The sequence below is a fragment of the Vigna angularis genome, chromosome 4 (assembly GCF_016808095.1).
Source record: "Vigna angularis cultivar LongXiaoDou No.4 chromosome 4, ASM1680809v1, whole genome shotgun sequence".
NCBI classification, from domain to species: Eukaryota; Viridiplantae; Streptophyta; class Magnoliopsida; order Fabales; family Fabaceae; genus Vigna; species Vigna angularis.
Genome location: NC_068973.1, coordinates 28,734,351 through 28,747,070, shown reverse-complemented (window position 1 = coordinate 28,747,070; position 12,720 = coordinate 28,734,351). Strand labels below are relative to the sequence as shown.

At 32.5% G+C, this 12,720-nt stretch overlaps 1 protein-coding gene across 1 annotated transcript; it reads left to right on the top strand.

Annotated features, from left to right (window-relative positions):
* Positions 1-2,815: 2,815 nt before the first annotated feature.
* On the top strand, positions 2,816-4,148 carry LOC108331182 (protein MKS1). The gene has a single exon (XM_017565825.2). The coding sequence runs from the start codon at positions 2,994-2,996 to the stop codon at positions 3,789-3,791; it is 798 nt and encodes a 265-aa protein (XP_017421314.1). The 5' UTR covers positions 2,816-2,993; the 3' UTR covers positions 3,792-4,148.
* The last annotated feature ends 8,572 nt before the right edge of the window (positions 4,149-12,720 follow it).

Below are 12,720 nucleotides of genomic sequence, written 5' to 3'. Positions count from 1 at the left end.
CCCAACCCAGCCCGAACCCTTGATGGACCGGGTTGTAACCCATTTTGATAGATCTAGTCCTGAGCATTCTGGGAGAGTGAGATGCATAGGTTTGGGAGCAACTCCTTCTAGCTCATTTAGAAATGCAAGACTTTGACTTTCATATTTAAGCCTTGCTTTATCTAACACTGTCTCATCATCAACATCTTCTAATCAGTGACAATAGAAGTACAACAATTTAGAATCCAGGTTCAAACAACCTTGGGTGCACTAAAAGCATACATGATAATAAAGGAAGGAAAAATTCCTATGAATTGGTCACATTCTTTGATCGTCAACCTCAAGTAAGTTACTGATATAGTTGAAGCATTATGCTTGATATACTTTAATTATAGACCGTCCTTTCTATTGTAAGTGTCATAACAAGTGTATGGGTGCATCCCTAAACTTGCAAATTACACTCATGCCATTGATTATTTAACTTTAATATTTGTGCAAATGAGCTCGAGTCTCCTTTGAGTACAATAAAATCATCTCGTGCTAGCAACATTTAAGGAGTTTATGATGTTTTTTAGGATGAAATTATATTACTCTATGGATTTTGAGTAAATATAAATTTATTTTTAATTACGTTTTAATTTAACTTACTTTTATGTACTATGGTGTTTTTAAGAATGAAATGTTTTAATGATATATATTTGAACACTTTGGTAAAAGAAGTTTGTCATGTTTTTTTGTCTTCATTAGAGTATTTGAATATTGTTACAAATAGATATTGACAAAAATTTAAACATTTCAACAGTGACATTGTCATGTAATGCAAGCAAAATAAAATAGTAAACTCAAACTAAATAATACAATTGAGCCGACTTAAAACACTAAACTATAATTATCAAATTGAATAGAATATTAACTAAAAAAAATGAGAAAACGAAAATAATATTTAAACTAAAATAGTTGAAAATAAAAAATATTTCAAATTTTTGTAAAAAATAATAGTCATTAATAGAAGAAGTTAAAACTCTAAAAAAAAAAATATAAATTTGATATTAGAGATAAGAGATAGTTAGAAATTTGTACAAATTAATAGCTACGACTAACAACTCTTAGAGTTTGAAAAACCTTATAAATTAATTTGCACAGAATAAATAACAGTTTTTTTAATAAATTTTTAAAATAAATTAAAAATTTAATTTTAAAAATTATATTTTAATTAAAAGAGAAACATGTGTCAAACACTCGTGAGACGTGTCAACTTCTCTAATATTTAACATGTATGATAAGCTTTAACATCTTTAAAAAAATATAAACCAAAACTAATTCTTTTAAAAGTACATAAACTAAAGAGTATCAAAGTTTCAACTATAAACCATTTACATATTTATTTAACAGAAACCAAAACCATATTTATCCTTAAGTTTTTAACAATTATCCGAGAGAAATCACAATCACATGTCTTGACTAAAATAAAATGCCGTGCTCATCGAAATACCATCTAAAATCTGAATAGACTGTATCCAGACCTATTTTGTCTAAACAAAACGGTGACAATTGCCTATGGCCAAAGGATTCAAACAACGTCCATCTCAAAAATTTACTATGCATGCACGTAAGTGTTCATTTTAATTGTTTTTTAAAATCTTGACATTTGCTGATATTATAATAAAATTGAAAAATATTAGAGGTGACACAAGGTGCCTTTTGTGTTAAAGTGGAACATGTTATTTATTTTTTAGCAAAATAATAAACGTTATATATACCGGAACTTAATAAACTGTTATTTCTTTCATTGGTAACTTCTATTATTATTAACAATACTGCAAATAGAAGTTGCAATATGAGATCGTTCCACTGAACAAGTAAAAGTGGATCCCACCAGGAGATTCACGCCCTTCTTCTACCTACATATCATTCAACTAGCCATCACACCAAGGTCATCCACAAAATAAAACCTTGTAACCTTCTCCTACACCACCTACTAATTCATAAAAAAAAAACACAGTGACAATTAGAAATATCGTCAAATATAATAATTTCTTACAAATATTAAAAAGAAAAATAACAACGAAGAGTGTATTCATATGATATTTATCTTTTTTTAATAAAATTAATTTTTACTTTATTATTTAGTTTTATTTAGTTTTATGAGAATGATTTAAACTAAAATATATAAGAATCTATTTAAATAATATTTGTTGAATCTACTGTAACGACGAAAGAGTATATGTTTAAAAGTTAAACTTAAATTCACTTTCAAATATCATCAAATATAATAATTTATTATAAATATTAACAAATAAAAATATAGATAACAAGTAAGAGTGTATTCTTATAACATATATATTTTTTTACCACAATGATAATTTAGGTCTTTTATTGTTTATTACCGGATTCTTGAGGAGTTTAAATCCGAAAATTACATACTTTTCTTTTGAGGAATTTAACTAAGAAGTCAGTCATTAGTTTTATGTTGATTGCTAAATATTAACTAATGATACAGATGTGGAAAGGAAACATTGGTAACCTAAATTAACGATAAATAAAGGTAGATGAGTAAACGGTAACCCAAAGAAGAAAGAAAAATAGGTGAAGGACGGGTTCTCCGTTAGATTCACTGCATAGCCATGTTGCACTCAAAAGTCTTAAATTCTCATTGAATGATACGAAATAGAAACCACACAGAGCGTTACATGGGCCACTGTCAAAGTTGTCAACACTGATCCACTTGCATTCGAACTCTCTCACACACACCTCTCCACCCACGTCATCACATCCTACAATGACATGCCAAAAGAAGAAGAGACCTTTTCCAACTCTCCCCAGACGCGTTCAGACAACCACAACATCACGAAACCGGCCGTAGCTCTGAGAAACCCTTAAAAATTACCTCACAACAAGCCAAACTTTACCAAAAACTTGTAATCTCTCATTAAAATAATCCCTCTTCACCATTGACCAGATCTCTTTATATGTGCCCTTATATTCCATCCCCAGATTAAAATCATAACACAACTATGCTTCACCACTCCTCAATAACATTCTCACCACTCACACCTTTTCCCTCTCACCGCACCAACATGGATCAATTCTCACACATTCCCACTGAAAGATCGCCCAGGAGAGAACTACAACTCCAAGGTCCACGCCCCACACCGCTCAGAATAAACAAAGACTCTCATAAAATCAAGAAACCACCCTTGCCACCACAACCTTCCCACCCCCAACCACCACCGCGTCAACCCATAATAATCTACACCGTTTCCCCCAAGGTTATCCACACCACACCAAGTGACTTCATGAACCTCGTTCAACGCCTCACTGGCTCCACTTCCTCCTCCTCCAACAACAACAACAACTCCGACCCTCTTCCCAACATCATTAACAACGACCCTTTTAACACCGGCGGCGGAATGGTGTCACCGGCGGCGCGTTACGCCACCGTGGAGAAGGCCTTGTCCCCTATGGGGAAGAAACCGGTGATGGGTCACGGGGATATGAATATCATAAACGATGTGGAAGGGATAGAGATCATTGGTGATGGGGTAGTGGAGAGATCGCAACAAAACATGTTTCAAGGGATTTTGTCTCCGGGGCCTGCTTCACTCTCTCCCATTCCTTCAAATTTTTTCTCTCCTCCGTCTTCGGATCCATCCATGGTTAGCTTCCTTCACGATTTGAGTCCCGCGTTTCAAAGTGGAAGAAATTTTACGGAGGGTACTGGTGCCTTCGTCTTGCCAAGCCCTTCTTCAAACTTCAGCTTTGTTTCACCTCATACTCCTTCCATAGACCTGTTCAACTATTTCTTAGATTAGTTAGGATCTTCTTCTTATTGTTGAATTTAGTGTTCAATTTCGTTCATACAGAAGACTGGATCGAATCCAAACCGAGATCGATAGGGATTGGTTTGTGGAGTTATTGTCTAGTTCGAAAAGAGGGGGCAAAGTTGAATTTTGTTGCTCTCTCGGTCACTGCATAGCTGCAGCAATTTGGAAACTTCTTTGTTGGATTTCTTTTTCCTTTTTCTTTTGAGCAGTTTGTGCTCGAATTTCTTATGACCTACGCCGTTGACATCATTCTTTGGCATGTATTGTACATTGCGTTTAGTTTAGTTTGCTGATGTTTGTCGGCACTAAATATATTCAATCCCATTATTCTTTGTATGATCAGAATCACATGGATGCTAATCTGGCAACCTTTGATCATTGAAACTTTGAAAGCATCTATACTGTACTGTATTTCAATGGAGGTAATGACAATCTACCATACCTTTTTTTTCTAAAAGAAAACTTATATTTAATTTCAGTATTCTGATGCAGTCGTTAATATTAATGGCCGGCGTAATTAGGTGCGTCATTAATACGTGTTCTGCAATATTAATTGGGTTGAAAAAGTAGTGTGTGGAGAGGTGTTACTGTGTTAACTCCTAAAAGCTAAAACTAAACTCTAACAACAACAAAAATACATATCTGTTACTTTTTTAATTTTGCTACTGGCTCCGTTTGATATAGGTAAGAAATTAACCTCTTAGTGTATAATCAAATTCTAGAACAATGTCTTTTTTTTAAAAAAAAAAAGTATACCCATAAATCTCATTATCCAAGACAGTATGCTTAAATAATTCGAAATACTCAACACAAAGTAAACCAAAATTAAAATCTCGAAAAGAGAAAAAATATATTTTTTTTAAAAACAAGAGTATATTATCTTGTTCGATAAATATGAAAGTAATCATTATTAAATTTGTCCTTCTAGGTCAAAACTTTGTTAAATAAATGGAACTAATAGTATATTTATCTCATAGGTCTATGTATTATATAATAGTGCAGGTCTATGATGAAATGTCCATTAATGGGGGCATCAAGATTTTATAGGAGGATTCCTTATGTGTTTGTTTGTTAGAAAAAAAAAAACAAGGTTTATATTAACATTTGACCTGCATATAAAATAAAGGTTGTATTAGTGGGAGCAAACCTTTTATAATTAAACAGTTAATAATTACTATATGAAATATTCTTTAGTGATATGTGTGATTATAAAGAAATTTTCTGTAGTTCCTTTGAATCATCAATCTCAAATATCAAACAGGAAAATAATTGATAAGTTTTATCAATGTGGAATTAATACGTACCATTGAAAATAAAACCATACTTTGTCTATATTTTAAATTAAAGAGATCTTATTTTATATATATATATATATATATATATATATATATATATATATATATATATATATATATATATATATATATATATATATATATATATATATATATATATATAAAGGCAGTGACAAAGTAATCCGAATGCCAGAGGTTACATCTTACATACAAGTCTACTAAAAGTCATTAACAGTTCCAAATAATCGATTTATCAAATTTAAGAACACCCGACTTGAAAAGTATTCATAAGAATCAAGTCATCAATAAATGGTAATGAATTTCTTTTATTTCATATAATAGAAAAATGATTTAATTGGCCATATGGTCGGAAGGGTTAAAGACTTTCTGAAGTAAGGTTTAAAAGAGAATAAAATCAAATTCTATTTCTAATTATTATCTCTAATTATTATCTCTAATTTAATGATTTTCCATATATAAATGGTACTAGACCAGCATAAATTTACCATCTTAAATCTCTTACTTATTTTTATAAACATTAAATAACTCTTTTAATTTAAAAAAAAAAACGTGTTCTCCCTTTCTTATTTCCAAAAGTTAACTCGCAAATATACTCTAACATGTTTGGTTTTAGAAAAAGAAGTTCAAAAATTTATTTACTTTATTATTGGCTCTAAATTTTAAAGACACGAAAAGGGAAAAATAAGAAGTTCCAGTATTTTGTATGGAAAAAGATATTTTTAACATATTTTTATATTCATTTGATATATTATTTTTTACTTTTCTAGAAGAAAATAATTTATATAATTCTAGTTCACTAGCCCTAACATCATACTTTTCATCTCACTTTACATTGATTTTAAAAATATATATTAGGTAATACATATTTTTCGTAGTTCTACTTGCGAACTTATCAGGAAACTTCCTCCTTCTCTTGAAAAAAATAAAATAGTAATTCTCCTACTTAACTTTCATTCTCATTCGTCTCATTTAAACAACAAAGAAATGATCAATGAACAAATAAAAAAGTACTGAAGATGAAAATGAAAAAGAAAAAATAAATATCGATCTTTGATAAGAAAACAAGGACGTTGCTATTAATCCTCATGCATTTCATGCAGTGCAGGAGCCCCTTAAACTGTTACACATCCCTGAGCATTCGCACACTTTACTTTATAAGCACACACGATCCTTTAATCAATCATATAGACTTATATATAGACATTAAAATAGAAATTTTAATTATTAATCATTTAACATGCATACGCATATAAGAGTCTTCAGGCATTGAAGTTGAACTGTTCTAATTCTGGTTATAACTCTCTAGACATGTGGTGTTGAAATGTCCTTAACAACGACAACCTTTCTTCTAGAGTAGCTAATTTCCAAAGAGTACTTTAGTTTCACTTTCACACACACATTGGACTGGTTTCTACAATCAGAGTTTAAAACGGAAAAAATGGAGTTATCTTTAGTACTCGACTTCTAGAAATACAAATAGAGGAACACTTTCAAGCAGAAAAAGAAAACAAAAACATACATTCCTTCTTCCATACGAGAAGCATATTCATGCACTATCAACATTTGGAACCGCAAAGTCAAAAGTTTAACACAAAACTCAATGTGTATTTTATAATTATTTGACAACAAGATATGGGAGCAGTTAGAGATAAAAAAAACATGTTATATTATCAGTACGTAAATAAACCCTAGTCCTCGAAGATGAAATATGTATTATAATAATAACTAGTGCTTCAAAGAGAAAATAATGGAATACAGACGTGGGATTTTGGTTGGTATCAGTAAGAAACTGGCTGGATCAGTGTGACTTGTTCTCTCTCTCTCTCTCTCTCTCTCTCTCTCTCTCTATATATATATATATATATATATATATATATATATATATATACATATACATACATACATACTTTTTTTTATAATTTAATTTAAACATAGTTAGAGTGTAATACACTTTTGTTCAAGTATAAATTATTATATAGTAAACTATTGATCTTTATAATAATTATTGAAATTATGTTATTATGAGATTTTTTTAAATTAATTATTAGTTGATACTACGTGGATACATAAATTAAACTCTATTTTTGTATTTACTTACGTGATAATTTAACATGTTCAATCTTGTATAGATCATTTAAACAAAAAGTTAGTTACTACAAAGTTGTTGAAAAGATAATGATATTTAAAAATGGATATAATTAACGATATATGATTCGTTGAGTTATTATATGTTGCTCTCAGATTTATTTATTTATGGTATCTTAATCAATTTAGACTCTTAATGTTGAATAGAAAAGAAATAGTGTGTTGCATGTGGATGGATATTGCATGGAAAATTTTGGAGAGAAAAAAATAATTATATGAAAGTACGAATATTAAGGAAATCTTCTTAGTCCAACTTAAGGTTTGAGCCCAGATAAAGTGTTAAAAATAGCTTTGTCTTAATCCAATCATATGTCTAAAAACATGGATAAATATGATATATGGTTACATGTATATTGGATAAGGATAAGGGCTATATGCACTTTAATGAAGTTGTGGAGTCTTTCTAAAAATCATTGGTAGTACTAGTCACTGTTACTACAATAATTATTCACAAATTTTAAATTTTAATCTACTAATGAATATATATTTTGATAGTGATAGCAATTAATTTTTTTAATTTTCATCAGTATCTTATTATTATAGTTATTATCTTATTATTATAGTTATTGACAATTTCATTTTATGGTACTTTGGACCATAAATTTCCTATCTAATTTGATAGAGTTTTTTTTTTATATATCTTAAAAGGAGATAAATAAGAAGAAAATAGAAAAAAAAAGGAAGAGGAGGTGAGTCAATCGCGTCGGTGACACATACGTGAAAGATGTCGATGATAGTGATAGTGATTGTTAGAGTTAGAGAAGGAGAGGCGGAGAAAGAGAAAGAGGAAGAAGAAAGACCTAAAGGAAAATAGGAGAAAAATGAGACCCCAAAGAATGAAAATGACTTGGAGGTAGAAATAGTGGCAAGATGATCTAACTGTGGTAAGGAGGAAAAAGATGAAGAAATAAAAAAAAGATGAAAATGAGGATGAAGAAGAAAATCCAGTCACACATTTATTAACGATCATTTATCAGTGAATTTGTGATCGTTGGTACTTACCAATAGATTTGTGCATTCACTGATAATAATTATTCGACGATCACTCTATCGATGATTTTCTTTATGTGAGTAATTTGTCAGTAAATACAATTTACTGGCGAATTTTTATTATTATACTGACTAATTATGTTCGTGAGTAATATATTGTTAATGGAGAACGACAAGTACATATATCACCTGTAACAAAAAATAAATATCATTCTCTCCATAAAAACTTGTGTAACACATGACAATTCTAGCAATTCACAACTTAATTAGACAACAAGATTCACAAAAATGTAAAGAAACTTTTTTTGTATTTTTATCAAAAAGTTGGTGTGCACCAGAAAATTAACATAGAATATTTACAAATGCCAAGACTATATTTCATCACACTAGTGCAGTCAGGGGAAACGACAACGATTCTTTTCGCCTATAGGCAGCGGTTCACGAACTGAGGCATATCCAGCCGAGGCAAAAAAGGTCGGTTCGGAACCGAGGCATAAAAGTGTAAGATTTTGCCTCGGTTCAAAGGCAACCGATGTAGTATGTTTTTTGTGTTTTTAATTTTTTTTTTGCAGGACTTTATGCCTCGGTTCCCTTTGAACCGAGGCAGTATGTCCAACTCTACTGCGTCGGTTCAGACCTGAACCGAGGCAATAGGGTCTTTTTTTATTTTTTTTCTTCTTCTTTCGCAAGCCTTTATGGCTCGGTTAGGGCCTGAACCGATGCCTTATATGGGTTTTCTGCCTCGGTTATGGTCACAACCGAAACATATTCTCCTGCTTTTTTTAAGAATGGGTATGTTTTTGCAACAGTCCCAACTGTAGAAACAAACCTGCATATAATTTTACAACTACAACAGTCCAGAACAATCTAGAAGCATATGTTTTGAATAAAAATTATATTAAAACATAAATACATTCAATATAATCATAAATCAACTTCTTAAAGCATAAATCAATCCAATGTGATCATAAATCAACTTTGAAGCATAAATCAATCCAACTTACAAAGTTAAACTAATAATAATGTACAAAAGCATAAAACAACTTATAGGATAAACTTAGAACTTACTATTGCGTAATATGTACTACATACTATTATATAAGTGAATTATATATTTAGTTTGTGCTTTCCTCATGAGTTTAAGTGACTTATCTGGAATTGAAGCTGTCATATTGAATCTCTCCATAAAAAACAATGATTTCAATTAGTGTATATAAAATCTAAACTATAGAGATAATAAAATTCAAACCTAACACTACAAGAAATGTCTTATTTACCGAAGGACTAATACCGAAGGTCACTTGAGCCGCCGGTAAAGATGAATTACCGAAGGCTTTACCGAAGATCAATGAAAATAGTTATTATGGACGGCCTATGCCCGTCGATAATGGGCAACTAATTTACCGAAGGTGTTTGGCCATCGGTATAGGCATGGACATATTGAAATCAGGAATTGGGATTTCCCTCTTCCATTTTCCCAAAATCCGTATTCGCGAAAGCAACCTGCCCTCCATTTGAGTTCACTCCCCTCTCCCCCATGTAATCTCTGTCTCCTTCTCTCGTTCAGAGTTTGAAAGCACCATTGAACCCCACTTGTGTATTACGGTTCCGCCATCGCCATTGGATGTTCTCGAGCTCCTCTCCATTCTCCAAAAGTGTGTGGGGTTGAAGGACGGAGGCATTGACGTGACGACTTCCATTGTGGACGGTGCTTCTCCAAGACACGAAAAGCGCCATAGAAGAAAACGGAGGCGATGCCAAAGTTGTTCTGATTTAGGGTTTATCTTCTCGTACAATCCAAAGTTGCGCTCACCACCACTGGTTTAAAAAGCCTGCCAAGATAAAAGAGAGTAAGCTTTCTTAAGAGCATGGTGACAGTAATTTCTGGTCCATGAAACATTTCCCATAACTAAAATATTGATGGAAGCTGTTCTGGAATTTTTTTAATTCAAGTAAAATTGTCTTGCTATTTGGGAAACTTAGAAACTTGGCATGTTGCTATATAGTAGAACAATGGTTGAAATTTATGAGAACTTGTCACATACAGGGGCTTTTTCTTATCTCTAGATTTTACTTCATTGCTGAAATTGTTGGAAACTGTAACTGAATGACATTGTATAGGTGGCAAGTCTTCTGTCCTACTCGATGTCAAGCCTTGGGATGATGAGACCGACATGAAGAAGCTGGGAGAGGTTGTCCGCAATATTGAGATGCCTGGTTTATTGTGGAGCACTTATGTTCAAAGTTTCATAAACTTTTCTCCCTCAAAGTTTCATAAACTTTTCTCTCATTCATTCTCAAAATTAACTATCCTTTTGCTACTTTCTTTACTTTTTCCCTATAAATTTGTCAAACTCTGCATAACCAGAAGAAGGTCAGAACATAGAACTTCACCAATTTTCTGGTTTAATATGTACTGCATTTGGATTTGCCTTCAAAGTTTTCATTTTCCAACAAAGTGTTGTCATGCCTTTTATACTTTGAGAATGTGTATTCAGAATTTTCAAACATGTCAAGTTCTAACTTATATTTTAGTGTAACTGTTACTCAGACACAAGACTATTCAACTTTTATATAAACTTTATGCTGATTTTACTGTTTTTGAGCTCACAAGAAATTAGTTTTGTGTGGTTTTCCATGTGCTAATACAAGTTCAATTTGCTATTCGCAAGTTGATGTTGGTCTTTCCTTGATTATGAATTGCAAGTTAGGAAGTATGTTGAGAAGATTGGTTTGTGTTTACATGACAGAGAAAAGAGGATTCTGCGGTGCAAAGAGAAGCATTGGGCGGATGCAAACAATCTTTTATTATTATTATTGTTGTTTTGTTATTATTATTATTATTATTTTTGGTTGAATGTAGGGTATCATTTAGCGAAGAGTCAACAACTAATTCTTTGAGGTACTAAGATTTATTTAAGAGCCGACAACCGACATCTCCCATCAGTAGTATTCCTTACATCCATTTATTATTTTTATGTTATCTATGATAAAATTTTTGATAAACATTATGCTTATCTGTTCTTATTCAAATTACATCAGGAAAGGCCTATGGTTTTGGGATTTTGATCATCAACAAGAATATTCTATTCAAATTACATTATGATAAACATTATGCTTATTTGTTTTTGTTTGACCATTCTAATATCTGACATGAGTAAAACTTGTAGCAAATCTTGACTGAATATCCTATTCATTTAGTTCTTTTGTTGGACCAGATTTGCTGAGATTTCGTCCAATGATGATTCTGGTGAAAACAGCCTTGACATTTCTGATCACGAAGAGAAAGTGGAAGAAGTTGATACTGTTGTAAATGATCATAATAGCTCAAATATCCTTATTGAGTCAGGTATATGTTAACCCAAACTTGTTAGCCGTTGCTAGGACTCGGGTTCAATCCCCAAATCCCCAGCAACGGCGCCAAAAACTTGTTTGTCCAAAAACTTGTTGGGCTCGATTTCGGCAAGTGTGTCGAATCGTTCAAGTAATAAACCGGTAAGACCGGGTATCGTTTTCCCAAGAGACTCGTAATACTAGAGAATTGTGCGATTAACAACTCATATAGACTCAAGAACATAACATCAATTTACAAACAAGTGTAGAAATGTAAATTCATACATAATTACAAGGTTGGACTTTGGTATTGAAGGCACTTGGAAATGGAAAAGACTAGAAATGGTATGAAAAGACATTATTAAGGTTAGTTTTCACCAATGCACTCTTGTGTATAACCAATTTCATCTCCTCTCTATCAATTTACTAAAATCAATCCATTAAAACACTCTAGCCCTAATCCCTTAGGTGAAAGAGCCTAGGTTTTCCTTATCAAACTCCAATCCCTTGGACAATCTAACAAGTAAACCCGCATTAAGAACTAGGATCTAAGACAACATGTGAATCATCTTCCGTCCCTAGAATCAATGAACCACAAGGACTCCTATTTCAGTTCTGGGTTTCATCTTACGTCCCCATAATCCATAAAACCCCAAAATCAGGTCATGAACGTCCTCATTACATGCAAGCTTTAAGATTGGAAACAAGAATACTAGCAATTGATAGAAAAGGCATATATATAATCAAATCATTCAACAATTACACAAGATTCGAAGGCTACAACTAATCCCAACAAAGATGAATCTAGTTCTCCATTTCCATGGAGAACCCTAAAGCTTACAAACATGGAAGGTGGAAGAAGAAGGAGACCCAAAGGAAGAGGAGGAGATGTTCCCACAAGCTCCTCGCGCCCTCCATGAGCTCCAGACGTGAAATCGCACCTCCAAAGAACCAAAGACCGTAACTCCTTCGCGTTTCTGGGTTAAATAGACACATCAGCAAAAGTCGCGCCCGGCGCCCCTTCTGTCTCGCGCCCGGGCGCGAGACTCTCTGGAAAAGTCGCGCCCGGGCGCGAGACTCTCTGGAAAAATTGAAAGTGGACGAGCGTCCACTGAAATCTGGACGAGCGTCCT

Bases quoted from the DNA above. Each gene is read 5' to 3' on its own strand.
- LOC108331182 (XM_017565825.2), top strand. From the start codon at position 2,994: ATGCTTCACCACTCCTCAATAACATTCTCACCACTCACACCTTTTCCC.